We start from the raw sequence: 26600 nt of genomic DNA on the forward strand, positions 1-26600 counted from the left end.
TAGAACATTGCCTTGGTGGCTCGTAGCTGCTCGTAGCCTTCTCCTCCATGAATCTCCCTCATCCTCTTAGAAGCCATCCAGGTTGCTGATGACCATCACTGCATCTTGTTGGAGTGGATTCCATGGCTCAGCTGTGTGAAGAAGAACTTCCTTTTGCCCACCCTGAATCTTTGAAAGTTCAGCTTCATTGGGTGTCCCCAAGTTCTAGCGTTGTGTGAGAGAAAAACTTTTCTCTGTTCACTTTCTCCTTATGCCATGCTAAATTTTATACACCTCTGCCATGTACAGTGGTACCTCGGGTTACAGACGCTTCAGGTTACAGACACCGCTAACCCAGAAATAATACTTCAGGTTAATAACTTTGCTTCAGGATGAGAACAGAAATCGTGTTGGCGGCAGCAGGAGGCCCCATAGGTTAAAGTGGTACCTCAGGTTATGAACAGTTTCAGGTTAAGAACGGATCTCCAGAACAAATTAAGTTCTTAACCTGAGGTACCACTGTATTCTCTTACTTGCCTTTCTTCTAAACTCAAAGGCCCCCTATGTTTCCGCTGTTCCTCACAGGGGACTTGCTCCTTGATCAGTTTGGTGGCCCTTTTCTGAACCTCTCCTAGTTCCACCATATTCTTTTTTGAGGTGAGACCACCAGAACTCCACACAGTATTTAAAGTGCTGTTGCACCAAAGATTTGTATAATGGCATAATGATATCGACAGTTTTCTTTCAAATTCCTTTCCTAATGGTTCCTAGCATGGAATTTGGGGGGGCGGGGCAGCGGCGGCAACTTTTCCACGCTGTTTTCACAACGTCTTAATTGAGCTATCCACTACAAACCCACAGTCAGGTAGTGAATAGGTGTATTGGGATAGGTGTTCAAACCATTTAAACATGTTTTTCACCAACAGTTATCCAGGGCTAACAACCAAGTGCTTTATTTGAGGAACAATGAAAATAAATTCAGTCAGCTGAAGTCTGGGATGAATGCAATTAGAACCAGTAATCTCCTAAACCCATTCCCACTCAGCTAATCCCCTCTACCCTTCATCCTCTCCCCCCTCCACTGTCAAGCGACAATATTTGATCACCATCCCAACTGTCAGTCCATAACTGCCTCCCACATTTCATGCCCCAACTGATTTCCTCCAGACACTAACCCCAAACGTGGTTCCTTGCAAGAGGATACCCCACCTGGTTCTAATAAATGCCTGGTGACAGTTTTTAATACCTTCTCTGTGTGGAAATGGACAAAAGGAAGTACTTCTTCCCGCAGCACATACTCAAACTATGATATTTGCTTCCACAGGATGTGGTGATAGCCACCAATTTAGACGGCTTTGAAAAGGAGATTAGACACATTCATGGCGGATAAGGCTAGCAATGACTACTCGTCATGATAGCAGTTATGTGCTCTGAGCTCCAGTCTTTGCAGGACAACAGCAGGAGAGAGAGTATTGCACTCGTATTTGGTGTGTGGGCTTCTCAGAGACCTGTGGGTAGCCACTGTGACCACAGAATGCTGGTCTAGATGGCCTATGGTCTGATCTAGCAAGGCTCTTATTAGTGGCACATCTCTGGTCTGGATATGCATTTCAGGGAGTCTTCCTGCCCACTCCTGACAAAGTTGCCCAAATGCCTGTTGTGCGAATACAGGAGATGATGCCTGCTTTTGATTTGTTTGTTTTTTGGCTGGTAGAAGTCTCCCTCCACCTTGGCTGTGCAAATTAGGGGCAGCTTTCAAAGTATTCTGTGTATTGTTGTGGTGGAGACACATCTAAAATACCATCCATGCCACTGGTGGGCCCAATCAAGGAGAGAAGACGTGAGGGGTTTTCAGAGCCCCAGAAGGTCCTTTTCCTTGCAGATTTGTGTTCCTTAGCAACTATGCCTTTGTTTACCCAGCAACAGAATCACCACATGAATTTCCCCAGACAGAAAAAACAACAGCATGTTATTTCCAGAGAGATTCCAGATTTATCCCTTGTAAACGTCATAAACACATTCTTTCTCCAAAGTCTCTGGGGACCCATATAGACAGCCTCCCAAACTGCTGCTGGTATGGCAAGAGCACCCTGTGATATTTCTCCCCTTCCTGTCAGAGGAGAAAATCAGGGAAGTTGTACCTTCACCTAACACCTAGTAATTAATTATCATAACTGACAGTTTTCCACTGGTAATTATATAACATCCAGTTTTCATATGGCACAGGTGGGGAGTGTGTGACCCTCCAGATACTGTTGACCTCCAACTCCCATCAGCTCCAGCCAGAATGGCCAAAGGCAAAGGATACTGGGAGTCCAACAACATCCAGAGGGTCACAAGTTTACCGCCGCCACCTTCTTTATGACTGAAAAACTCTCCCATACCCTCTCAAGTTGCTGCTTATAATGCCCAAGAAATAATCCAGTATTGCTTGGTTGTGTGTATATCCCTGAAAGGGGTCCCCAGCACAGTGTTATATAATGGTCATTGTATACATCAGATCTGGGTATGCGTGACACACCCTGCCCTGGGCATCCTGCCATGGGGCTGCCTGACATTTATTGCAGGGTGGGGAATGATAGTCTCCCACCTGCCATGTGTTAATGCTTGGGGAATTCCACCAGGTTCCCTGGGTTCTGTCTCCGGCGTTCAGACTCAGTCGTTCGGCTGAATCGGAGCAGAAGGAACAGAGGAGAGGGCCCTGGAGTCCTGCTCCTGCACTTACTTTTGTTCCTTTCATTTTAATTGGATCTCAATTCCTCAGAATACTCAGGCTCCTTTCCCTCCCCGCTCCCCACCTGTCTCCCTCTCTGAGCTCCCCGGAAATCTGCTCTTCTGTCCACTTGTCCACAGGGATTAGGCCAATTTCTGTCCCTGGTCTCTGAATTCTTGCCCAGACTTGGCTGCAGAAAGTAGCTGGGCAAAGAGGCTGATTGTCCTCTGGCCACATCCCCAAGGTCACCGCAGGTGGGAAGCTCACCAGGCCACTCTCTGATCTTCGCCTCTGGAATGTGGCCAGGGGGATTGCTGGGGGATTTAGGCTCTTTGCTGTACCAGCCGCTGAGCGCCCTCCCCCCACCACCCACGTCGGCTCCGCCTTAGCCACTTCATGGGACCAAAATACCCCCTGAGCTCAGCTCAGCTCGGCCTGAGCCCAGACCAGGGATCACATAGATTAGCTTGCTCCCGCTGCTGCCCATTCTATGGGGAAGGCAGCAAGAAAGAAGGGGGATGAGGACGCTTGAGACTTACTCTCCTTTTGGAGACCAGTGGGCTGAGGGAATGGGCTGGCTTGTGGGACTGACCCTTGACTCCGAGGATGTCTCTCCCCAGAACTGCTGGAGACACGCACTGCCCGCCCCTTCAGCTTCTCCTTCAACACAAGCGATTATCGGATCCTGCTGATGGACCAAGACCAGGAGCGGCTCTACCTGGGGGCACGAGACTTCCTGGTGGCCTTGGATCTTCACAATATCAACAAGGAGCCGCTCATTGTAAGCCCTGCTGCAGAGGGCCTCAAGGAGAGCCATGCTGGGTCAGAACGAAAGGGGCCACATTGCCCACCATTACTGGGGTTGGGCTGTGGTCCACTGGATGCGTCCAGAAAAGGCTGGGTTTGGTTGGTGGGGGTGGAGGAGGTGAAGAAGAACATGGGATAGGCTGGAGCAGAGGCAGCCAGGGAGATGGGCACCCTGGATTCTTGGCCAAGCTTCAGAAGGCAGCTAACTGCAAGTGCGTGAAGGCCTGGCATGGAGGGAGAAATACCTCCAGTCTCTCAAAGCCAATCCCCATCCTGTTCATCTCTCTCTGTCTCTCTCTGCACAGATTCATTGGCCAGCACTTCCCAGCCACCAGAATGAGTGTCGCCTGGCAGGGAAGGGGCAGAGGGTGAGTCGTAGTTGCTGCTCCATTGCTCTCTTATTATCACCCTGGGTATCACCTCACAACAGCTAGTGGGTTTTTTGGTCTAAATGCCCCAAATCCCTGTGGAAAGACCATTTGTCAATGTGGCTATGGCTGTCCCTGAATCCATCTGACTCCTTATTTTAGTTTCTTACATTTATATCCCGCTTTTCTTCCATTGTGGAACCTGAGGTGGTATGCATGTGGTTCCCAGGCCCAGACTCGCCTACCTTCAACCAGATGATATGCATTCAGGCAATACCCCTTCAGGCAATACTCCTGGGTTTTCTTGTGTACCTCTAAGAACAATATTACAAAAAAAGCAAACAAAGCTGTTACCTCCATGACAGCATCTTTGCTATCCATTGATCCTGCATAGCCTGTTTCTGAGCTGTTGTGTTTCTAACAACACTACCCAATCTGAAAGTTAATCTCTGAGCAATGCCCCCCACCAGAAGTCAGCTCCCCTTCCTCTTTATTTTTTGTGGAAGGGACAGGGTAAGAAAATGGGGGTTGAACCAACGTCTGGCTGCCAGGAGGATGTCTGCCAGCTCATGCCCTGTTTCCTCTTGACCCTCCAGGGCGAATGTTTCAACTACATCCGGCTTATGCAGCCATTGAACCGCACTCACCTGTACGTGTGTGGAACAGGGGCCTACCACCCAGTCTGTGCCCTCGTCAACCGTGGCTGGCGCTCTGAAGTAAGCAGAGAACCTGGATTGCTTCCCGCCGGGAGGAGAGCCACTGCTCAGTGGTAGAGACATGATTTGTATGCCCAAAGGCCCAGGTTCAATCCTTGGCATCTCCAGGCAGAGTTGGGAAGGACCCTGGAGTGCCACTGCCAGTCAATGTAACTGAGGTGTGGGCAACCTATGGCCCCACAGATATTGCTGGGCTACAGCTCTTATGATCCCTGATCATTGGACAGGGAGGCTGAGACTGATGGGTGTTGGCAGCCAACAACATCTAGAGACCCACAGGTTTCCCTGTTGTTGACCATAGTGAGTTAGAACATAAGAAGAGCCTGTTGGATCAGGCACATGACCCATCTAATCCACCTTCCTGTTCTCCCAGTGGCCAACCAGATGCTTGTGGGAAACTTGCAAGTGGGATTCGAACACAAGAGTAACATCCCCTCCTGTAGTTTCCTGCCAGTGGAGTTGAGAAACATTGATGCCTCCAGCTGTGGAGACAGAACATAGCCGTCATGGCCAAGAGCCATTGATAGCCATCTCCGCCATGAATTTTTCTGATTCTCTTTTAAAGCCTTCCAAATTAGAGGGACCAATAGTACGCTGGACAAATGTATGCTACATACATCCTATACCACTAAAAAACATTCTGGGTTCTATAGTTTGCTCAGGATTTTTGGGCATTGTAGCTCTGTGAGGGGTGAACTACAGTGCCCAGAATTCTTTAAGAGGAAAGAATGTTCTACAAATGTGCTTTAGTGAGTACACAGCCTTAGTTTAAGGCAGTTACCTGTGTGAGCTTCTGAAGAGAGAGGGTACTTCTGAAAAGGAGAGCAGGTCAAGAGTGGGATTTTGTCCCTCCACAGTTTTGGAAATGAGCTGGGCTTTAGGTTAGGTGTTCAAGGTAGGTTTCCATGCTCATATTCATGCTCTCTTCTTTTTTCATCCCTTCAAAGGAGTACCTTTTCCGCATGGTGCCTCGTTCACTGGAGCCAGGGAAGGGCAAGTGCCCATATGACCCCCGGCAGCACAGCACGGCGGTGCTTGTCAGTAAGTGACTTTGAGTGAGTTTGCATGTGTCCCTGAATGCAACCCTGCTACCAGTTATCTCTATGAAGGACCAGTAGTGTTGTGCATATACATGTATTTGTCTTTTAACTCTTGTTTTTCTTACAAGAGAGCTCTAGATGAGTGTGATCCATCTTGCTTGTCAGCATATAAATGGCCACAGGTTGCCCAATGGAGCCAGAGACCTTGTCATTGTGTTTTTACAGCCACCATTGTTTGATGACTTGTCTTTCTCTTGCATTTACTAGACATGCTGCATTAGCTAAGCAGCCAGTTAGCGCTAAACAGCTGATTGGCAGGGAACAAGAAGCTGCTGAGGATGTTGCAGGCCAAGAAGATTTTTTCCACTGAGGGGCCATGACTTAGTTTCAGAGCACATACTTTGGAAGTATAAGGTCCCATGTTTAACCACAATTGAAAGGAGATTCAAAAAGAGGGTTAGGAGACCCATGCCTAATGTTCTGGATTTCTGTTTCTCAGTTAAAGCAGACAATACTGGAGCAGATGGACCAAAGGTCTACGCTCTTGTACCCAGTTCCCTTTCCTTCAGGTTTGCATCGGCTATATGTCTACATGCGTCTCTGTGTCTATTTGACTAATGCTGTCATGTGCCTCTTCCACCGTTCTCCTCTCCCCAGATAACACACTGTATGCTGGAGTTCATGTGGATTTCATGGGCACTGATGCTGCTGTGTTCCGAACGATGGGGCCTCGACCGGCTGTGCGCACCGAGCAACATGATTCCCGCTGGCTCTATGGTATGAGGCTGATGGAGGTAGCCAGAAGAGGGTGGGGATGAGTGCTGGGATAGCGGACTGTGGATAATGGAGAGAATTATGGCTCACCTCCTGTGGCGTGAGTGGCACAGGTAGCAGGGTGTGTGTTGCAGCACACCTGGAGAGCCTTGGACTTGGCAGTGCCATAGAGGCGAAACCTACAGCCCTGCCTGCTTCTCTCTTAGGCTGCTGCCTGCCACTCAGCTCAGCAGACTGACGCCCGTCCTCATCCTCATTATTATTTGTGTTCATTTGTCACTTTTTTCACAAAAGTGAGTTAAAGTGATTTGTGGCATAAAAAAAACACACCCTTAAAACTGAGTGCACAAAGAGCAGACTGTGAATCTGAATGCTCATCATGCAAAAGGACAGATCCAACTCACCCACCCTGTGAAAAAATGAGCATTACCCCAATGCATAAAAATATGTGTTATAGTACAGACTAAAGCAGGCTTTCTCAACCTTGGCCCTCCAGATGTTTTTGGCCTACAACTCCCATGATCCCTAGCTAGCAGGACCAGCGGTCAGGGATGATGGGAATTGTAGTCTCTCTTTTTTTTAATTTTTAATTATTTATTAAAAAGAATTTTTAATACACATATATTACAAATATACAAACATACATTTCATACAATCCTTAAAAGTGTTCAAACATATCTACACTCAATCCCACGAATAATTCATTTTCCCATCACCATCCACCACCCCTCACCCCACCTTTGTGTTTGACTTCCAATCTACTCAATTGCCATTTCTTTCCACTTCTATTACTTTCTTTCACACACCTTTAACCTAATTTCATACTTCTTTTTCTGTTACACATTGTTATCCATCTTATTTAGTATTTCAGTATTTGAAACGGAACTTGATCATTCTAATAGGAGTTCTGATTTTTCGATATGGTTTTGCAAGTATCTTTTAAACACCTTCCAGTCCCTGTCTATCTTCTCTTTTGAGATCCTTCCAATTTCTCCCATTGTTTTGGATATATTGTAGTACTCCAATAATTTGGCAAGCCACTCTATTTTTGTCGGTACAATACCGCTTTTCCAATTTTTCGCAATCAAATAGCCTTGCGGCTACTGTTGTGTATAAATATAAGGTCTTGTCTTCTTCCTTTAGGCTTCCTGGTACTATTCCCAATAGAAAACCTTCTGGTGTTTTCCTAAATGAATATCTGAACATTTTTTTCATTTCGTTATAAATTATTTCCCAAAATTGTTTAATGTTTAAACAAGGGAATTGTAGTCTCAAAACATCTGGAGGGCCGAAGCTGAGGAAGCCTGGACTAAAGTGTAGAAAATTTCCTAGATGTTGTACTTGGCTTGTTGTGGCACGCTTGCCCCCAAAGGTTGGCAGCCACTGGGCTAAAGTGTTTGCTTGTGCAGCCTAGTGGCGGACCCAGGTAACGGCACTTTTCCCCTCCCCACCAGACCCTGTCTTCCTCCACGCCCGCGTCATCCCCGACAGCTCCGACCACAACGATGACAAGCTCTACTTCTTTTTCCGTGAGAAAGCGCTTGAGGGTGCCGTGGGGCCTGCTGTGCTCGCTCGGGTGGGACGGGTTTGCCTGGTGAGCGACGCTTGGAGTGGGGGAGACACCCACCCACACGGTTGAGTTTTGGCTTGAGGCATGGGGAACCAGGCTGAGAAAGATGGAGCAGGCTGAGGGCTGCTGCCTGAGGGGTGTGTGAGCGTGTGTTTTGCTGGTGGCGATGGCTGTGTCCCTGCTCCTGCAGAGCTAAAATTGCACCTGGAGATCCTAGAAAAGGGTTCCAAATTCTGGGTTTCCTTAAGTGTAGCTAAGTCAAGGTCCAACTAGCCGTAGGATTACTGCTTGCTCAATGGGACTTCCCCCCATCTTACCTTTGAATGCATCTAAATTTCTTCTAGGGTTCCTCCAACCCCCTGGAGCAAATTTTGGGGCACATGTAGGGGGAGGAGATGGGGAGGGAGTCCTGTTGTGCTAGTGGTAATCCACACACTTACAGGATGTATTAGTTGACTACCATACAGTGTGTTTGATTTAATAACCGGACAATGCTTTACTGTACTGTAGGAATTCAGAGTATGGCAGATGCTGCTGTTGGGGAAATCTAATGGGAGCTGCCTGATGCCTTGTTTGTAAACTCCCCAAGGAACAGGATAATGGAGTAGAACTTTCATTGGTCTGTTCCAGCAGGGATCTTCTTTGGGCCATATCACTCCCTTTCAGCTAGTGAACTCTGCCACTGAGTGTCCGCAGGATTACAGCACCAAATTAGGCAACTGAGGAATAAAAGGGAGGTGTCAGCATGCTTGGGAGAACCTCAGAGTTTACAGAAGTGCAAGCTATCTTTGGCCGGGCATGTGTTTGTGCGGCAATGAAGAAACCAACACAGAAAAGCTAGCAGCCCAATGAACACTCGGTGTCTGTTGTTGTTGGGTGATGGTGTGTTGTGAAAGAGAGCACTATTGGAGGGCTGGAACCCTGAACAGGAGCCCTCCCCGCTTCCACATTACTCTGTGCCTATCTCTCTGCATTCCCACAAGCACACAGAGATGCAGACACACAAGCAAGCACACTGGTCCTGTGCCAGTTGTGGCACAACTGTGCACCATAGCGAGCCTGTGGAAGGTGTAGGTATATGCACAGCCATTCTGGTCTTCGTTGTGCACAGGTTGTGACCACAACCAGCTCAAATGTTTTCTTGCAAAATCCCTATTGAAATTCATGGGAGCTTGGAAAAGAGCCCAGATTCCCTCATCCTTTCATTGTGGCTTGTGCGGGGAACTTCCTGGTAGACTGTGTGTGATTAATATTTTAAATTTCCCTGACAACTGAACACATGGCCACTGATACCCTGTCATGTGATTAGGGAAGAGCCACTACATTCTGAGTTACGGGACATTCATGAGAGTTCAAACTGTTGTTCAGGTCTGAAATGCTCTCAGACAATTACATTAAGTATAGAACCCTACCCAGCGTGGGGGGAACCTAATGATTTACCCAGAAGCACATAATAAAGGATGCCTGAACAAATTACCCCAAATCCTTACTGTTGTTTTTTTTAAATATTATTTTTTATGTTGACAAAGCAATAATAATAAATAAAGAATAAAAATGTGCACCCCACCCACAAGACCATTCCATTGTAGCTATCCAACACCCCAAAATTTCAACACCTCTCTTGCAATGGTTTGACCCCTTTCCATTTTAACAGTAAAAATTCTACAGACACCTTCCATATCCCCTCACACTCATTTCTCTTGCATATTCCCCGTCTTACCTTAATAGCACATGTTAATTTATCATTAATAGTTATATCCCACACCTCTTTATACCATTCTTCCATTTTATATTCACCTTGCCCCTTCCACTTCCTAGCTATAATGACTTGTGCAGCTGTCAATAAATTTGTGAGGAAGTCCTTCATAGCCTGTGAACTTTCCACCCCATCGTAAATTGATAATAATGCTACCTTTGGACTTTCGGACAGCTTTTACCCAGTGATTTCTGTTATTTCCTTAAACACCCTTTGCCCCCCAAATTGTACATATTTACACCCCCGCCACATCCTGGCATCCCTTTTACTTACTGTTGTCCCTTTGGCCAGTTCATTTTTATTTTTAAACTTTTATTCCTTATTTTTCATTTCATAAGCAAACATGTACAAACAATAAACAATGTATGGCTCAAAGAAAAATGGGCCAGACCCATGTGCTTTCTTTTCTGTAACCTCTAAGTTTTTCCAGAGTGTGCTGTGAGTGGGTGGTGGGGCCCATAGAATTGTTGGGACCAAGGACAATCTTGTTCAACCTCCTGCAATGCAGGAATCGCAACTAAAGAATCCCTGACAGATGGCCATCCACCCTCTGTTTAAAAACCTCCAAGGAAGGAGAGTCCTTCACTTTCCAAGATCCACCATAGATCCTGAATCTTTAACTGTGTAGACGGTGCCACTTCCAGGCGGTGGGATTCAATCAGATACCAGCAAATTCAGGTCGCCCAATTAAAGTTGATTGTGAAGAGCTCTCCTCTGGGAATTAGTGCTGACCCAACTGTCTTCTCTATGGGTAACAGTGCTATTGCTGAAAAAGAGTTAGGGCAGGGGTAGACAGAAAGACCAAGCTCTGTTGATAGATCTCTGGCTGATTTGCAGTGGATCAGCAAAGGTTTCTGATGTGATCAGAGGGTACCCTGTTCCTTATTTCTGTGTTCCCCCTCACCAGCCACTATTTTGCACACTGCTCTGATGGGTGGACCTTGATGTTTTGGTTAAAAAAAAGATACAGTTAAATATTTCAAGCCTGAAGCCTGCCCATCCCTGGGTTAGAGAATTTTGATCCACCCCCTAATTGAGTCAACTAAGAGTCTCCTGCTGCTCTTAGATCTCCAAATCCTAGGGTCTCTGTTTGGCTTTCTCTGCTCCTCTGTGATAAAACTTTCCTACCATTTCCTTTTCCATGCCCTCCATATTCTATTTTTTTTTAAGCTTTCTGATTCTTGCTTGCATGTTGGTGTTAAGGCAAGAAGTCCCAGTACAAACAATGGCTTTCTTCATCTTCCAGCCCAGAGGTGGCTGCTGAATCTATTGTTCTTCAGGGGTGAATGAAAGCTGACCCAATGCAGATTGCAAGTACATCACCCTCTTTTCCAGAATGGGAGCATACTGGTGGCGGGGGAGAACTAAAGCGCCCCCCCCCCATATCCTAATCCAGACTGGGCTCTACATGCTGTCTATTTCTGCAAGAAAAGCTGTGCACTCAGAGACCAAAAGCATGTGATTCGCTTTGGCCACTGTAGGGGTTGGCTGACAGACCCTTGTACATCTCCCTTTTCAGAACGATGATGGTGGGCAGCGCTCTTTGGTGAACAAGTGGACGACTTTCCTTAAAGCTCGGCTTGTCTGCTCGGTGATTGGAGAGGACGGCGTGGAGACTTTCTTTGATGAGCTCCGTGAGCTGCTGTTTTGGAGAGAGATTTTGTTTTGGCGGGGCAGAAATGATTTATGTTGGCAGGGGGAGGTTAAGGCCATAAGGATTTCAGGTTCCACCCTTGGTGCAGAAACCTGAGGCTTAGTGATTGTCTCTGTGTGTGCAGGTGACTGTAAGAGGGTTGAGGCACAGGAGACAGAATTGCACCCTAAGCTCTGGAGAAAGAATTAGCTTGAATGGCTTAAAGCCAGGCATAACCAGAGGGTGGCCATTGAAATATCTTGGCTCTGTCAACTTCAAGGGGTTCTTGAGGCCATTCCAAAAGACATCTGCCAAGATGCTTGTTGTTCTTAGCATTCCAGGTCAAGGTGGAAGATCCCAGCCCTGTGTATTCCAGTGGCCATTGGGATGAACAATGCTTTTCTTCGTTTGGCCATTTGTAGATCTCCCTAAATTCACTGTGTAGCCAAGGATGGGGATCCTGTGGATTCCCAACTCCCATCAATCCCATCTCCAATGTAAGCAACCTATTTCTCTGGACTTGATCCATTCCTATGACCCTTTGGAAAGGAACCCTTGGATTTCCATGTCTGTTCATAGAATCATAGAATTGTGCGGTTGGAAGGGATCTGGGGATCATCTAATCCAACCCCTTGCCATGCCATTTGTTCGCTGCCATTTGCTTCAGTATGTCCCCCTAAGCCACAGCATAGATGTAATTGAGAGATACATGCAAGGTATAGGCCCCAACTTCTAGGGGCTGAGTTCTATTTGGCTCCCAAAAAAATATTTGAGGGGGCTGCCCCTCTAAAGTTGATGAGCATTGCCATTCAAATGGTGTATGTGCGTCTTGTGATTGATTATGCAGGGCAGAGCTTACCCCCCTCCCCCAAATATTTTATTCAGGTTGTCACGCCTGATGCAGGGGGTTGGCCATAGGCTAGATGGGGACTGGCAATCTTTCACGCACAACCTACCCACCTCCCTCAAGAAGCTCTGCCTCTTTGTTTCCCTCTTCCAGGTGACGTTTTCCTGCTGCCGACTCAGGACGAGAAGCACCCTCTGCTCTATGGGGTGTTCTCCTCATTGGGGTGAGTGAGCACCCCGTGGGGGGGACAGCTGGGCTTCAGTGTTGGGGCTTAGCCTGCTCAGCAAGCCTTGGGCCTCACACAGGTGCAAGCCCCTTTCTCCCTTCTCCCTTCCTCCAGGTCCGTGTTCCGTGGCTCTGCGGTCTGCGTTTACTCCATGGCCGACATTCGCACAGTCTTCAATGGGCCCTTTGCCCACAAGGAGGGACACAACTACCAGTGGGGCCCTTACACGGGACGGGTGCCCTACCCTCGCCCTGGAGCTGTGAGTCACCAAGGCCTCTCCCTCTCCTAATGTGTTATTCCCCTCAGCGCCTGAATTTCACTGTCTGCCTCCCTTTTCTCCTTCCCTAAGCCCCTTGCGATTTCTTCCTTATATTTACCCCCTCTCCTGCTTTACACTCAATTGTGTGTTTCCTTTGCATTATGGGTACAAAGAAGGTTAGCAGGGTAGGGTGGGGAAAGCTACAGTTCCCCCCGCCCTGGCCAAGACTCTGACTCTACTACCCGGCTCTCTTTCTCAGTGCCCAGGAGGAACCTTCACCCCAGGACTTCGCTCCACACGTGAATTTTCGGATGAGCTGGTGACGTTTGTGCGTGCCCACCCTCTGATGTACAATGCTGTTTACCCACTGCAGCGCCGCCCCCTGCTTGTGAGGACCAATGTGCCTTACAGCTTCACCACCTTGGCCGTGGACCTAGTGGATGCAGTGGACGGGCGCTATGAGGTTCTCTTTCTTGGGACAGGTAAGTAATGGGTGCTATAGTTGCTGGAGAGTGCTGAGCTAGGGATGCTTTCTGACATTGTCACTCTTCAGCCACCCCCACCGCCCCCATCAGACAGGCTGTGGTGGAAGTCACCTAGAAAACTCACCTCTTGACCTGTTCTTGTTAAAGGTGCTAATAGGTGCTTCAAGTGCATATTGAATACCACTGAATTCCCAGCTGTGACCTGAGTGACTTTTCTTTTTCTTAATTTCCCCGGCTGAATGGGAAAACTGTGACTCTCCAGATGTTCTCAGACTACAACTCCCATCATCTCTGACCGTGCTGCTTGGGGCTGAGGGGAGTTGGAGTCCCACAACCTCTAAAGAGCTACACAGGTTCCCCATCCCTAGCGTAGGGTTTTGAAGGTAAACACCAACACCTTTGAAGTTGTCCCTAAAGACCGTCCACAAGCAACCAGTTCAGCTCTTTGAAGCACTGGAGTAAAATGTCCTCCATAGCTTCTGAAGGAAGATGTCTGGTTCTTCTTCCTCCAGACCAGGGCACAGTGCAGAAGGTGATTGTGCTGCCGAAGGAACAGGGCAACTTGGAAGAGCTGACCCTGGAGGAGGTGGAAGTGTTCAGGGTGAGTGAACACGTGGCTCCCTGTTGTTGCTGCCCTAACACTGCCACCGTCTCTGCCCTCCTCAACTTTGGCCTCTCCTCTTTTTGCCCTACAGGCTCCAGCGCCTGTGAAGACCCTGTGGATATCCTCTAAACGGGTAGGTGGTTGAGGTGCCTGTTGCTGAGGAGCAAAGTAGGAGATGAGCACTCTGGGTCACTGCTCTGACAGGGGTGCAGGTACCTGAAGGACCTTGTGGGCTTAGTCCTCCAACTCTGAGAAGGGAGGTTAGGATTCCGCTGCTGTTACGCGGAGGCTGAAGACCAGGACCCTTGGCTTCATCTTGTAGGAGGCAAGCGGGTGGTCTGGCAACAAGAGGAGAAATTCAGGTTCCCATTCAGCCGCTGCTCTCTCCTCTCCTCTCTGCTCTGCAGCAACAGCTGTACGCCTCCTCAGACGTGGGGGTCTCCCAGCTGAGCCTCCATCGATGCCGCGAATACGGTGAAGCTTGTGCCGATTGCTGCCTGGCCAGGGATCCCTATTGCGCTTGGGATGGGCAGCGCTGCACACGCTACAGCCACACAGCCAAAAGGTAACATCCTGAGAGTGCGAAGTTGGGAATGCAAATGCTGTGGGAAGGAGGGAGGGAAGTGTGAATGTAAGGAGAGCCAACCATGGCCAACCATGTGCCTGTGGGGAGCCCTCAAGCTGGACCCCAGCAATTCAGAGGCATACTTCCTCTGCCAGTGTAGGCCAGCAGCCACTCCATGGATTTGTCTAATCATCTTATAAAGCCATCCGTGTTGGCGGTGACCATCACTATATCTTGTGGGAGCGAATTCCATTCCAGGGGTAGGGCTTGCTCTTTGCTCTGGCAGAGGCACCCAGAAACACCACTGGCAAGGGAAACAGAAAGAGTCCGTTTCTCCAAGCCCACTTCTACGAGGGCTATTTACTGCCATCAGGTCTGATGCCTGAGCAAAAGTACAGTGGTACCTTGGGTTACAGATGCTTCAGGTTACATACGCTTCAGGTTACAGACTCCGCTAACCCAGAAATAGTACCTCGGGTTAAGAACTTTGCTTCAGGATGAGAACAGAAATTGTGCGGTGGCGGCACGGTGGCAGTGGGAGGCCCCATTAGCTAAAGTGGGTTAAGAACAGTTAAGAACAGTTTCAGGTTAAGAATGGACCTCCAGAACAAATCTTAACTAGAGGTACCACTCAAATGTGTGGCTGTGGCTGTGGCAGAAGCATCCCTGGCCTGGCGGTTCTCTCCTCCACTCTCAGATTGGTCTGGGCGGTGGCTGCTCCGAGGCGGCTTCCCCAGCCCCCCTGCTGCCACCAATACTGAGATTTCCTCCCCTCCCCGCCTTGCCCTATTTGCCTCTGGTGTGTCCCTTCAGTGTTGACAAAGGGCAGAGAGCAAGGCAGCTTGTTCTAAGAGGAAGGTCTGCATGTGGAAACTTGACTGAAAACTATTTTGTTCAGATAGAAGCAGCCTTGAAGCACTAAACTGAAGGGAGGCAGGATGAGTCGGTTAAATCAGTGATGGGGCATCTGTGGCCCTCCAGATGCTGTTGGACTCCAACTCCCAGCAGCCCCGGTCAGCATGGCCAATGGTCAGGGGTGATGGGAGTTGTAGTGCAACAGCATCTGGAGGGCCACAGGTGCTCCATCCCTGGCTGTTAAACAGAAAAATAATAAGCACCATGATTGATGGGACGTGGGTGGTGCTGTGGGTTAAACCACAAAGCCTAGGACTTGCTGATCCGAAGGTCGGCGGTTTGAATCCCCACGGCGGGGTGAGCTCCCGTTGCTCGGTCCCTGCTCCTGCCCACCTAGCAGTTCAAAAGCACGTCAAAGTGCAAGTAGATAAATAGGTACCGCTCCGGTGGGAAGTTAAACGGCATTTCCGTGTGCTGCTCTGGTTCACCAGAAGCGGCTTAGTCATGCTGGCCACATGACCCAGAAGCTGTACGCCAGCTCCCTCGGCCAATGAAGCGAGATGAGCCCCAGAGTTAGCCACGACTGGACCTAATGGTCAGGGGTCTCTTTACCTTTACCTATCATCATGATTATGGTTGGTCGGTGTTTACCAATTTCCTTTAGCTGCTCAAAAGGAAGTCTCCTGGGTTGGAAAAGGGAATGAGTTTGACCTCTTCCCTCTCATTTAGGAGGAGCCGCCGTCAGGACATCAAACATGGCGACCCTTTGCGGCAGTGCCGGGGCTTTAATGCCAAAGGTAAGTTTTCACAGCACCACCCCAGCCTTATTCTCCAAGAGTTTGTCTAATCCTTTTTTTAAAGCCATCCAAGCTGATGGAGATCCATAGTCCATAGTCCAACTGTGTGCTGTGTGAAGAAGTGCTTGCCAACAAATGTGCCGTTTCCCTTAACGCAAATGTTGACAAAATTTGGCAAGTCTCGGGAGGGCTGCGGGGAATGGGAAGTCGGGCTCCTCTGGGGATCAAAAGGCAGAGGCAAGCTCAGTTCCTAATTGCCAAAGGAGGAAAGGGTTATCTCAGCTGCTCAGACCAGGACATGCCTGCTCAGCACTCTCAAAAGAAAAACAAATTCACTGCTTCTGCAAGGAAGGTAATGTAATAAAGGTTGAGAGAAAACTCTGTGTGGTTTGGCTGCTGCAGCAACTCCTGGCTTTATAAAAGCCAGCTCTGTTGCTGAATGAAGAGGCCATAGCACATAGGATGAATACAGAAGGTGTCAGAATCAATCCCTGGCATCTACAGCTTTTTTTAAAAGAAGGGTTGGTTTAGCAAGTGATGGGCAAGACTCTTGGCTGAAACCCTGGAGAGCTGTGGCCAGTCAGAGTACTATACTGAGCTGGATGGATAAATATTCTGACTGGTAAAAGGCAGCTGCCTTTTCCCCTAAAAGTAATGTAATCCTAAATTAGAAGGGGAGGATTGCATATGCTGTGTTAAACGTAATGAGGATTTAGAAGATTAATCGGAAGGTATTTCTTCTCTGCATTGAGTGTCAGAGGACAATCTAGATTAGAGATTTGTGGGGGTGGGAAATGAACTGAATTGACCATTTGAGGATTTACTAGTGCAGGGGAGATGGGTGCCAGGATCTTCAAAAGGGGAGCACAATGACCTTCTAGTGGATCAGGAATGGGGAGTGGATGATGCTAAGAACTGGGGTTGTGCAGGGAAAGGTGGCATGGGCAAACAATGTGATCTCCACGCATGGGAAGCATTTGTGTAAGTTGGCACAAAGCCCTCCTGATATCTCTGCCTGGCCTTCAGGAGTCTTCCCAGGCCACTTTTGATACCCCTTTTGTGCTTTTGCCTGGTGGGAATGTGTCCTTGGAGCGTGAGAACTCTGGCTTGCCCAGATAAAGTATGGAGAGAGGTTGAGTGGAGGTAGAAATCTCGTCTTTTGGCTGGCTGGAATGTAGTCCATTGGCAAAAGTAAGCATCTCCACCCCCTTTGGCTGCCAAACCACCAGCAGTTGGTTGGCAGGACTGCCAACCAACAAGCCTCCAGAAGGTTGGCCATGGGGGAATGAAAAAGATTCCCCACCCTTGTGAGACATAAACATTACTACCCCTATGCATGATACTCCTGTAATGGAAGAGTAATTCTTGCACAATGGCAAGATGGGTTGCCCCACAAGAACTGCTGCGGGTTATCAGAAGAAATGCCACCTGTGATGGGTTGTGTATGCTGGTTCTGAAAGAGAGTCTTGCTCTCTAATAAAGTTACAAGGTGCTCCAAACCTGTGTTTCTGTTTCATCCTTTTGGTGACAAAGGTGAAAGATGGGAGATCCTTTTAGAGTCTTGTTTTTTAATTGTTTATTTTGAATACTATGCTCAATTTCTTTGTTAAAGACCCTTGAGGCCACGGAAATCTTATAGAAGTGTAAGAAGAGCCCTGCTGCTTCAGAACAAAGGTCCGTCTAAGTCTGGCATCCCAGTCAGATGCTCCTGGCAAACAGAGCATGATGCCAACACAGCTCCGCTGCTTGCCCCACAGTAGTTGAAATTCAGCCTCTGAAAGTGGGTGTTCCATATAGACCTCATGGCTAATAGCTACATCCTCTGTGACTTTGGCATAAATGACTTTAAAGGAGGATTAGACAATGGCCTTCACCTTGTTGTGAGGCAGTGAATTTCATAAACCAATGATGCACTGGTTGAAAAAAATGCTTATTTTTGTCTGGCCGGGGATCTGCTGCCCATGAATTCCATTGGGTGGCCTAATGTGATGACAGAGAGAGAGAAACCTCTCTATTTACAACATGCGTAATTTTATGAACTTCTGCTGTGGTTCCCTTAGTTGTCCTCCTGCATTGTAAGCCACGAAGCTATCAGACACTTTAGGCTTGTAGTGATGATGCTTTAGCCCCTTGATCATCTGAGGTTTCTTTTTCTGCACCTCTTCCAGCGCTGTGCTCTGCTGAGGTGGGTTCAACTAGGACTGTATGCCGCTCTATCCTAGTGACCTCATTGCTACTTAGGTGTACTCTGCCTCCTTTTCTCCAGACAAATCCTCCTAAGGATTTGAGGATGGCCTGGTGGGTCCACAGGGCTTTGCTGAAGCAGTTTCAGACTGTTCAGCAATAGTCTGGGGCTCAGCACAAAATCTTCAGTACCTTTGACAAAGGGAATTTCAGCAAGTGTAAGTGGTATTCATATGTAGCACACACACACAAAACCTTTATGTACCACCAACCTCTAAGCAGTTTGCAATTTATTTATTTTTTACAAATATGGCACCTATGGCAGTGCTAATTCTGCAGATCAAAGTGGTCAAGTGGGCATACATGGCGTGATTCCACAAGTACATAATTGTGTTGCACAAATCCACACACACACCCTTTTTCACATGAACGCTGGTACATGTGTAGATACGGCTTGTGCCTATGTTCAATGTGACATGTGAACAACCCTCTATTCTGAAGACCTTAATAATGTGAAGAGCCTGCTGCATCATGCCAATGGGGCAGCTAGCATCCTGTTTTCACAGTGGCCAACCAGATGCCCAAGGGAAGCCCAAAGGACCTGAGCACAACAGCCCTCTGCCCAGCAAATACTTCCCCCTTACACACTTCCTTATGTTACTATTCCTTGTGTTAATATCTAGTTCCTTGTGTTCAGTCTAGTTCCTAATTTCTTGTGTTCTGTCTAGTTCCAAGATGTCTGGGAGGGTTTATAATTTTTTTAACAGGGGTTGGTGAGATTGCTTACAGCTATGCAGCTCTTGGGCTTCCCTGCTTATGAAGAATACCTGAGGGACATCATCGCAGAAGGAAAGACAATCTACTTTCGAGGCAACAGAAAAGAATGGGGCTAACACTATCAAGGCTTATCGTCAGGAAGGCTTACTAAAAGCCTACTCATCTTGCCAACTGAGTAGAAGCACTTGCCAAGTCATTTCCTTTCTTATTGTTATCAGTGGCAGCTTCTGACCAAGATTCTTGCAATTTATTTACTTTTTCCAAAGGAATTTGTCTAAGGCTGGCCCAAGATGTTTTGGTTCCTGGGGCAAAGAACAAGATGGTGTCCCCTGCTCCTCACACACAAACAGATTGGGGCTGAAATTGAAACAAACTTAGCACTAGCAAAGGGACGCGGGTGGCGCTGTGGGTAAAACCTCAGCGCCTAGGACTTGCCGATCGTATGGTCGGTGGTTCGAATCCCTGCGGCAGGGTGAGCTCCCATCGTTCGGTCCCAGCTCCTGCCCACCTAGCAGTTCGAAAGCACCCTTCAGTGCAAGTAGATAAATAGGTACCGCTTTATAGCGGGAAGGTAAACGGCGTTCCCGTGTGCTTCGCTGGTGCTGGCTTGCCAGAGCAGCTTCGTCACGCTGGCCACGTGACCCAGAAGTGTCTCCGGACAGCGCTGGCCCCCAGCCTCTTAAGTGAGATGGGCGCACAACCCTAGAGTCGGACACGACTGGCCCGTATGGGCAGGGGTACCTTTAGCACTAGCAATGGGACAGTGTCTTCCAGTTTAGAGGTTGCAGGAGAAGCTATAGGCCACACACAGCTCTGGTTGGCAACAGAGGGGAATGGCTGATGTTCTCAGGTGGAACATAGGCAGGCACTGCTGCAGAACACACACTTGTTGCCTGAGATGATTGCCTGCCTCCGAGTGAAAACATTGGTGGAAGAATGTGAGATGCAAAGGTTATCTTGACTGATGCCTGTCTTCATGTTAGTGTTTCCAGAAATACAACTGTCTTAGTCTGTTTCGGCAAAGACAACAAACGTTTTGTGGCACCTTAAAGAGAAATTATGGTGCTGGAGGAGACTCTTGAGAGTCCCATGGACTGCAAGAAGATCAAACCTATCCATTCTTAAGGAAATCAGCCCTGAGTGCTCACTGGAAGGACAGATCGTGAAGCTGAGGCTCCAGTACTTTGGCCACCTCATGAGAAGAGAAGACTCCCTGGAGAAGACCCTGATGTTGGGAAAGATGGAGGGCACAAGGAGAAGGGGACGACAGAGGACGAGATGGTTGGATAGTGTTTTCGAGGTTACCAGCATGAGTTTGACCAAACTGTGGGAGGAAGTGGAGGACAGAGGTGCCTGGCGTGCTCTGGTCCATGGGGTCACGAAGAGTCGGACACAACTAAACAACAACAACAACAACAACAAAGAGAAATACTTTATTATGGCACAAGCTTTGATGGACTCAAGCCTCCTTCCTTAGATACAGTGGTCATTTTTGGTGTACTTTGCTTTTGGAGTGTGGAAACTGTTGCAATGGGCAAGGCCTTCTCAAGGAATCGGAATGGAGAATTTTGTGGTCCTCCAAATGTTGTTGGACTCTAACCCCCATCAGTCCCAGACAGCAGAGCCAGTAAAGGGAGCCAGGGATGATGGGAGTTGTAGTGCAGCAACATCCAGAGGACCATAGGTTCCCTATCCCTCTTGTAGTGTGGGATTTTGCACCTCTAGGCCAGCTCTGAGAGGAGTTGGCTGTGATATCAGTCATTGTCAGGATGTGTTAGTTGCTAACTCAGTGGCTGAGAGTTTAATCAACGGGAGAAATGGTATGCAGAGCTTAATTTATTTTAAAGTTGTTTTATACTTCCCCTGGAGAATGTTTCTTTATCACTAGCCTGCCCCTTTAGCACAGTCTCCTGGGCCAAATCTTATGCAAATTGTGGCAAAGCAATCTACCTTTTAAGCCAGATCAGGACGGTCAAGATGTAATCATACACAGTTTTGCTGAAGTGGCGTTTCCAGCTTTGCTCGCTTTCCTGCCTTAGCTGGTGCTTGAGTGGGGCTGTGAGATTGTGAACATCCAGTTACTGCTTTGTCAACTGTACTGCAAGATCATCTCAAGCTTGGTAGGTTTGAGGACCACAGGAATCTCAGCTATCAAAGCAGGGTGTGTGCAATAGTACTTCTTGCTATTCTCAGCTTATCTGAAGGTTAAATTCTTCTATTAAATTCTTGGATATCAGGAATTTCCAAGTGTTGCTTGCTTGCTTCTTCTGGCTGAAAGTGTGTGTGTGTTTTTGTCATACGCCTATTCAGATGCAGAATGTTTTATCTTGGGTATACTAAAAAGATGCTACATCAGTTCCACAATGAAGGCATTCCCTCATCTCAAATTGGCAGTGAACACTTCCTAAGAGCTAACTCTATACATCCCTGTTCCTGGACTTTTCTACATTAATTTGGCAATTTTGGCAGTCTTCCTGCGTTGTGAGGTGTGGTAATGGTTGTCATTCCTCTTGTCCTCCACTTCAGAAAGTAGGAAAGTTGGAGAGGGGAATGAAAGGCATTTTTGATGGCCCAGAAGATACAGGATACAAAATGGAGTCTAACTAAAAGGAAGGTGGGCTGAAATGTGGTAGGCAAATTTAGTCTCCATAGCATTTCTGATCTCTAATAGGAAAGCAGCAAATTTCTGTTTTTTATTTAATTTTTGTAATTTTTGCAACTGAGGATATGTCCCCATCCAAAGCAACACATTTTTAAACAGATAAGGTGGGTATTTTTTGTCCATGATTAGCCTCTGTTGGAAGTTGTGACAAAGGACTCTCCTAAATTTTTGTAATACTGCTTAAGCCTTACTTACACTTTGGTCCAGAATCCAGCACTAGCTCTTTTCCTAGTGACTGACTTGGCTGCTCAGCTCTGTCACATTTAATGCAGATTCAGCAAAGTGTGATCTCCAACGTATTTACTTCTTGCCAGGTGGTTGGCAGCTTTACTAATCCTCCATTGGAAGACTTATTACGATGTATCTAAATCAGGCATAGGCAAACTCGGCCCTCCAGATGTTTTGGAACTACAACTCCCATCATCCCTGAAAGCTGGTCCTGTTAGCTAAGGATGATGGGAGTTGTAGTCCCCAAACATCTGGAGGGCCGAGTTTGCCCATGCCTGATCTAAATCAAAGGCACCATTGACTTGTGTTTTTCGTGGGTTCTTGAACAACTCATTCCTATCTGTTGGAAGCACTGGAGAATGAGGGCTGCTTGTAGGCGTTCAGTAAGGCATCACTGGTGTGATCCATAGCTCCTAATGACCAAAGTGCTTTTAATATAGTTCATAACATGCTGTTACGGCTTTAGATAACTGAACCCACACCACTCTCATCTAACAAGACTGGGATGAAATTATGTTGACTTTTGAAATGTCTAGCAGAAAAAAGCATTGGTCCTCCTGGGATTTATATTCCCAACCATTGAACAAGCTGATCTGGTTGGGCCTCTCATTAACTGAGCTCATTGCTTTGCTTTTGAAGACTTACCAGGACTTGGCCCTGTCTGCACATCTCCCTCACAGGTGCAGAAGTGCTCTGTTTTGTGCTAAGCTGTAATGCTTGTCATTTTACTGCCTTTCCAGGAGCACTGCCTATATTCTCCTCAACGTAGGTGTAGCCTAAAACTGGCTGTGCTGCAGGTAGCTGTACTTAGTCATGGTGCCCGGTTCCAAGGCTGTGGGGAATTCCTACTGCTATCTCTTACTACATGGAACAGAGATGAAGCTTTGGGCAACACAGATGTGGTGTAGGCATGGGGGACTGGGTGATGACTGCTGAATTCTTGAGTTAACTATTTCTGCAGCAACAATTCTGGAAAAGCAAACCTATGTGCTAACCAAGTAAGACAAATTTGCAGAACATACAGAATTACAGTGGGGTTATAATACTCAACAAATCCTGGACTTATTTGCAAACTTTTTTTTTTTTTTTTTTTACAGTAGAGCAACAATTACATGAGCAGGTTCAATATGGACTAGAAGGAGGAAGTGTATTCCTAGAGTGTGAACCTCGATCTCCCCATGCCTCCATCAAGTGGCTTATGCAAGCTGATAATTCTGACAAGCGCAAGGTGGTAAGTCCCTCATCCTGAATAACCTTTAGCTATGAGTGTGTGGACTGTGGAGATGTTAAACTTTTTCGGGGGGGGGGGGAGTAGTCACACTGACATTTGTCTTAAAAAAAAAGCAGTCTGATAGCATCTCTGACATGACGAATGTTGGGAGCAGCTTTTACTTATCTCACAAATTTCTAAAGAGAGAATTTAAATCCCTTCAGTTACCTCACTCTCTTCTTCCCTTTGCAGCTGCCCCGTGATCGTGTGTTGCTGCGCACACCCCAGGGTGTGCTTTTAGGCCCAGTGACACCGGCTGATGGTGGGCTCTACCAGTGCATAGGCACAGAGAACAGATTCCGCCACACACTGCGCCGTCTTCGTTTGCACGTACTTCCACATGCCTTGCTGGAGGGGGCCATCACCCAGGAGGCCCCTGCTCTTGGCATTTGCGAGAGCTACTGGCGACAGCTCAACAAAGGCCAGGATACACGGCGTAGTCGGAGCGGCCGCCAGTCCCACACTGGACCTAGTCTGTGGGACTCGGAACAGCAAAGCAGCTGGTACAGAGCCACCCAGCACTCTCTGAACTGGACCAGAAGTAGTCCCCAGCACTCCCAAAGAAGCAGCAGCATCAACAGCAGTAGCCGCCGCCGCCAGCACCACCACCGCTCCAAGCCATGGACAGGCCACCATTCCCCTCCTCGGAGTTGAGCTTCACGGGAGGGGAAAGAGCGGGGAGAGGATTTGAACCCACGTTCTCTGGCGTGAGAGAATGACATTCCAAGGGACTCTTTGTAAGAGATGGGTGGATACAGAGACGGGGGAAACCTCTCTCCTCCTCAAACTGAGGGGACAGCACTGATGCTAATAGTGTGTGTTGTGTTGTGTGTCCAGGCTAATTCCAAGGTTTTGCAGGACCAAGGCTCACTGGCTTTTCCCACAGCTGTAGATATATGACCAGTGCAGATTCCAGGGGCTTTGGTTTTAGAGTCTATTTTTTACAATGCTCATTCACTCCCACCCACCTACCACCACCACCCCTGCTAACATGACAAACTGTTTTTCCTACTGTGATAGGAAAATGGTGGGGCTTCCTTCAACATTAACCTCGTGGTTTATTATCCCTCTGTTACAGGAGCAGACTGCAGAGAATAAAAATGCCAGTTTATTTTCTAAACAAAATGCAGAGGGCCATGGTGAATTTCTGAAAGTAACAACATTCCTGCACAGTGATCCTAAAATTATATTTAAAATGTAGTTGTAATGCCCCATCCAGTTAGATCAAAGACCTACCGAGAGTGGGAGGGGTCAACACCAGAGAAGGATAAAAAACATGTTATTAAGCTGACTTTTACCTTGGCTACAACACAGGTATAAAACTGACCCTTACCCTTGAATGGAAGTAATCAACAGACAGATCTATCCTAGGTTTTGTCTGGTCTCTGGCCAAATAAGCAAATACAGTTAATTTGCATGAGTGGGAAGACCAATTGCTCTGTATATTTCAATATCCAACTTAGGAAAATACTTTTATTAAGTGAACCAAAATGTTATAAAGGTTTCAAATTCTTTAGAATGCTTCTTCGGGTAAACAAAAGCAGGGAGGGGAGAATTGGCTAGTGTTGAAACCATGGAGACTACATTTAGTCAGAATCGTAAGATGGAATGTGGGAGGATATAGCAGACATTCAAATGAAACACTGCTAGGTAATTTGCAGGTTTCATCCATCATGTGTGCCTTTTCTCCCAGCAGCCATAGATGCAACCTGAAACCTGCAACTATAGCATTTTATTTAATGTGCTTTATATACCGCTTAATCATCAAAACCTCATTGAATCATGGAACTGTTCCATTGGGAGTGTTCCCAAAGTCATCTAGTCCAACCCCTCCAAGGAAGGAATCTCAACTAGATCATACGATTCTTTGCCTTGGCAATGGTTCTCGCAAACACTGCTGGTCACCAGCAGAATGGGTGCATTTATGCCTTTTGCCATCCTTGGTGGATTGACTGGGCTCTCATTTCATAGTCTGGGGAAACAAGTCATCAGGCTCAAGTCTCTCATTTTAATGTCTGCCACCTCCTTCTACATGCCACCATAAGACTGACAAATGCTGACATCTACAGTCCCCCCTGCTTTGCTTGCCATCTAGCCTGATGAGAGTGTTCTGGATAACAATTTTGTGAGAGTTTGGTTGGGTTAAGTTGTTGCTCTAATGTGAAGTTTGGAATTTTTCTTATAAGACAAGGCTACTTTTGCTTATTATTATTTTTTTGAGTCCTGTATAAAATGCTTGTTGAACTGAAATGCAGTAGCAGGCTTTGGACTGCAGGTTATTCAGATGATTGGAGTTCTCCAGCTTTTCTGTTTTGTCTACAGCAGGAAAGACACCCTTTTACATGTTCTGTGTGTGCAGACTCCTTCTCCCCACGGCAGGGGAACTGCCTTATGCCTCAGTTGTAGGAGGGTTCTGCCTACACCCCTGCAGCCCCACCTTCAAGTGCTGGACCAAGGAGGAAGGGTAAGGGGGGAAACCTAGCAATGGTGCTACAAAGGCTCCAGAAGGACATGTATCCAGCTCAAGAACCAAAGGTTTCCCTGATGGATCAAGCCCCATCTAGTTCAACATTGTGTTTTGCAGAAGCTGCTGGAAACAATAGCCATCTTACCATTCCCCCCCCCTCCAAAAAAATATGGTGTTCCAGAACACTGTTTTGGCACATGTAATTTCCATTAAGCTTCTATTGTTGATGGGTAGCAATAGCTCTGTCCTCCACACATTTATGTAATCCTTTTTAAAAGCCATCGAAGCTTGGTGCTATTATTATAACAACTAAAAGCACATTGTGTAGGCTAGTTACACATAGCATAAAATAGTATACACCTCTGTGGAGGCCCCTTTTGAAGCTTTGCCCTGACTCCTTTGAATTTCACCATTTTGAACAAGTTGGTGTTATTTGCAGAACTTGGCTACTTACTATTCCCTGCCTATAGTTTGATTAAAAATATTACATAGCATCAATTCTAAGAGGGACACTTAAAACACTACTGGCTGCTCTTCTCCATTGTGAAAACTACTCAATCACATCTACCCTTTGCTTCTCCCTGCTTTATAGCCAGTTACTGGTCCATGGGAAAATTCTTCCTCTCATCTCTCACTGCAAAGCTTTCCTACAAAGCTATGGGGAGGGACAGTCAAAAGCATTCTGGAATCCCAAGCATCTAATGCTGATTGGTCTTAGCTCAGTGTTTGAGACACTGAATTCCAAAGATGTTAAGGAGGCAAGACTTCCTCCATGTTGATTCATCACCAGGAAGGCCAGTCCTATGTAGACTTAAGTATCTTAGTCTTAAATAATGCTTTCTACCAGTTTACCTGGGGAAATGGCTTTCTAATTTCCTGGATGTTTAAAAACCCTGTTATTCCACTGCCTGCCTTCAACTCCTCTCCAAAAAAAGGAAAAAATTAATTTTCCTGTTATCAATGATTTAATATTGGAGGAAAAATGCCTTGGTTAAAGTGTCATGCAGCCCAACCCAGC

General features: G+C 47.2%; 1 protein-coding gene across 9 annotated transcripts in view; it reads left to right on the top strand.

Moving 5' to 3' along the window:
* LOC128405287 (semaphorin-3F-like) overlaps positions 1–25369 on the top strand; it is a 32619-nt gene extending 7250 nt beyond the window's left edge. For 6 of the 9 annotated variants that reach the window (XM_053371770.1, XM_053371773.1, XM_053371764.1 and 3 more), the window contains 16 exons: positions 3313–3473; positions 3805–3867; positions 4464–4583; positions 5531–5624; positions 6281–6400; positions 7852–7991; positions 11243–11357; positions 12357–12426; positions 12544–12688; positions 12948–13170; positions 13686–13774; positions 13869–13910; positions 14185–14342; positions 15927–15994; positions 22943–23076; positions 23308–25369. In XM_053371770.1, coding sequence (XP_053227745.1) covers positions 3313–3473; positions 3805–3867; positions 4464–4583; positions 5531–5624; positions 6281–6400; positions 7852–7991; positions 11243–11357; positions 12357–12426; positions 12544–12688; positions 12948–13170; positions 13686–13774; positions 13869–13910; positions 14185–14342; positions 15927–15994; positions 22943–23076; positions 23308–23769 — 2204 coding nt within the window. In that variant the 3' untranslated portion in view covers positions 23770–25369. Of the gene's footprint in view, positions 1–1186; positions 1209–3312; positions 3474–3804; positions 3868–4463; positions 4584–5530; positions 5625–6280; positions 6401–7851; positions 7992–11242; positions 11358–12356; positions 12427–12543; positions 12689–12947; positions 13171–13685; positions 13775–13868; positions 13911–14184; positions 14343–15926; positions 15995–22942; positions 23077–23307 lie in introns of those variants that run through there. The other 3 variants (XM_053371765.1, XM_053371768.1, XM_053371772.1) reach the window with 2 other exon arrangements.
* The last annotated feature ends 1231 nt before the right edge of the window (positions 25370–26600 follow it).

The sequence above is a fragment of the Podarcis raffonei genome, chromosome 17, assembly GCF_027172205.1.
Source record: "Podarcis raffonei isolate rPodRaf1 chromosome 17, rPodRaf1.pri, whole genome shotgun sequence".
Taxonomy (NCBI): Eukaryota; Metazoa; Chordata; class Lepidosauria; order Squamata; family Lacertidae; genus Podarcis; species Podarcis raffonei.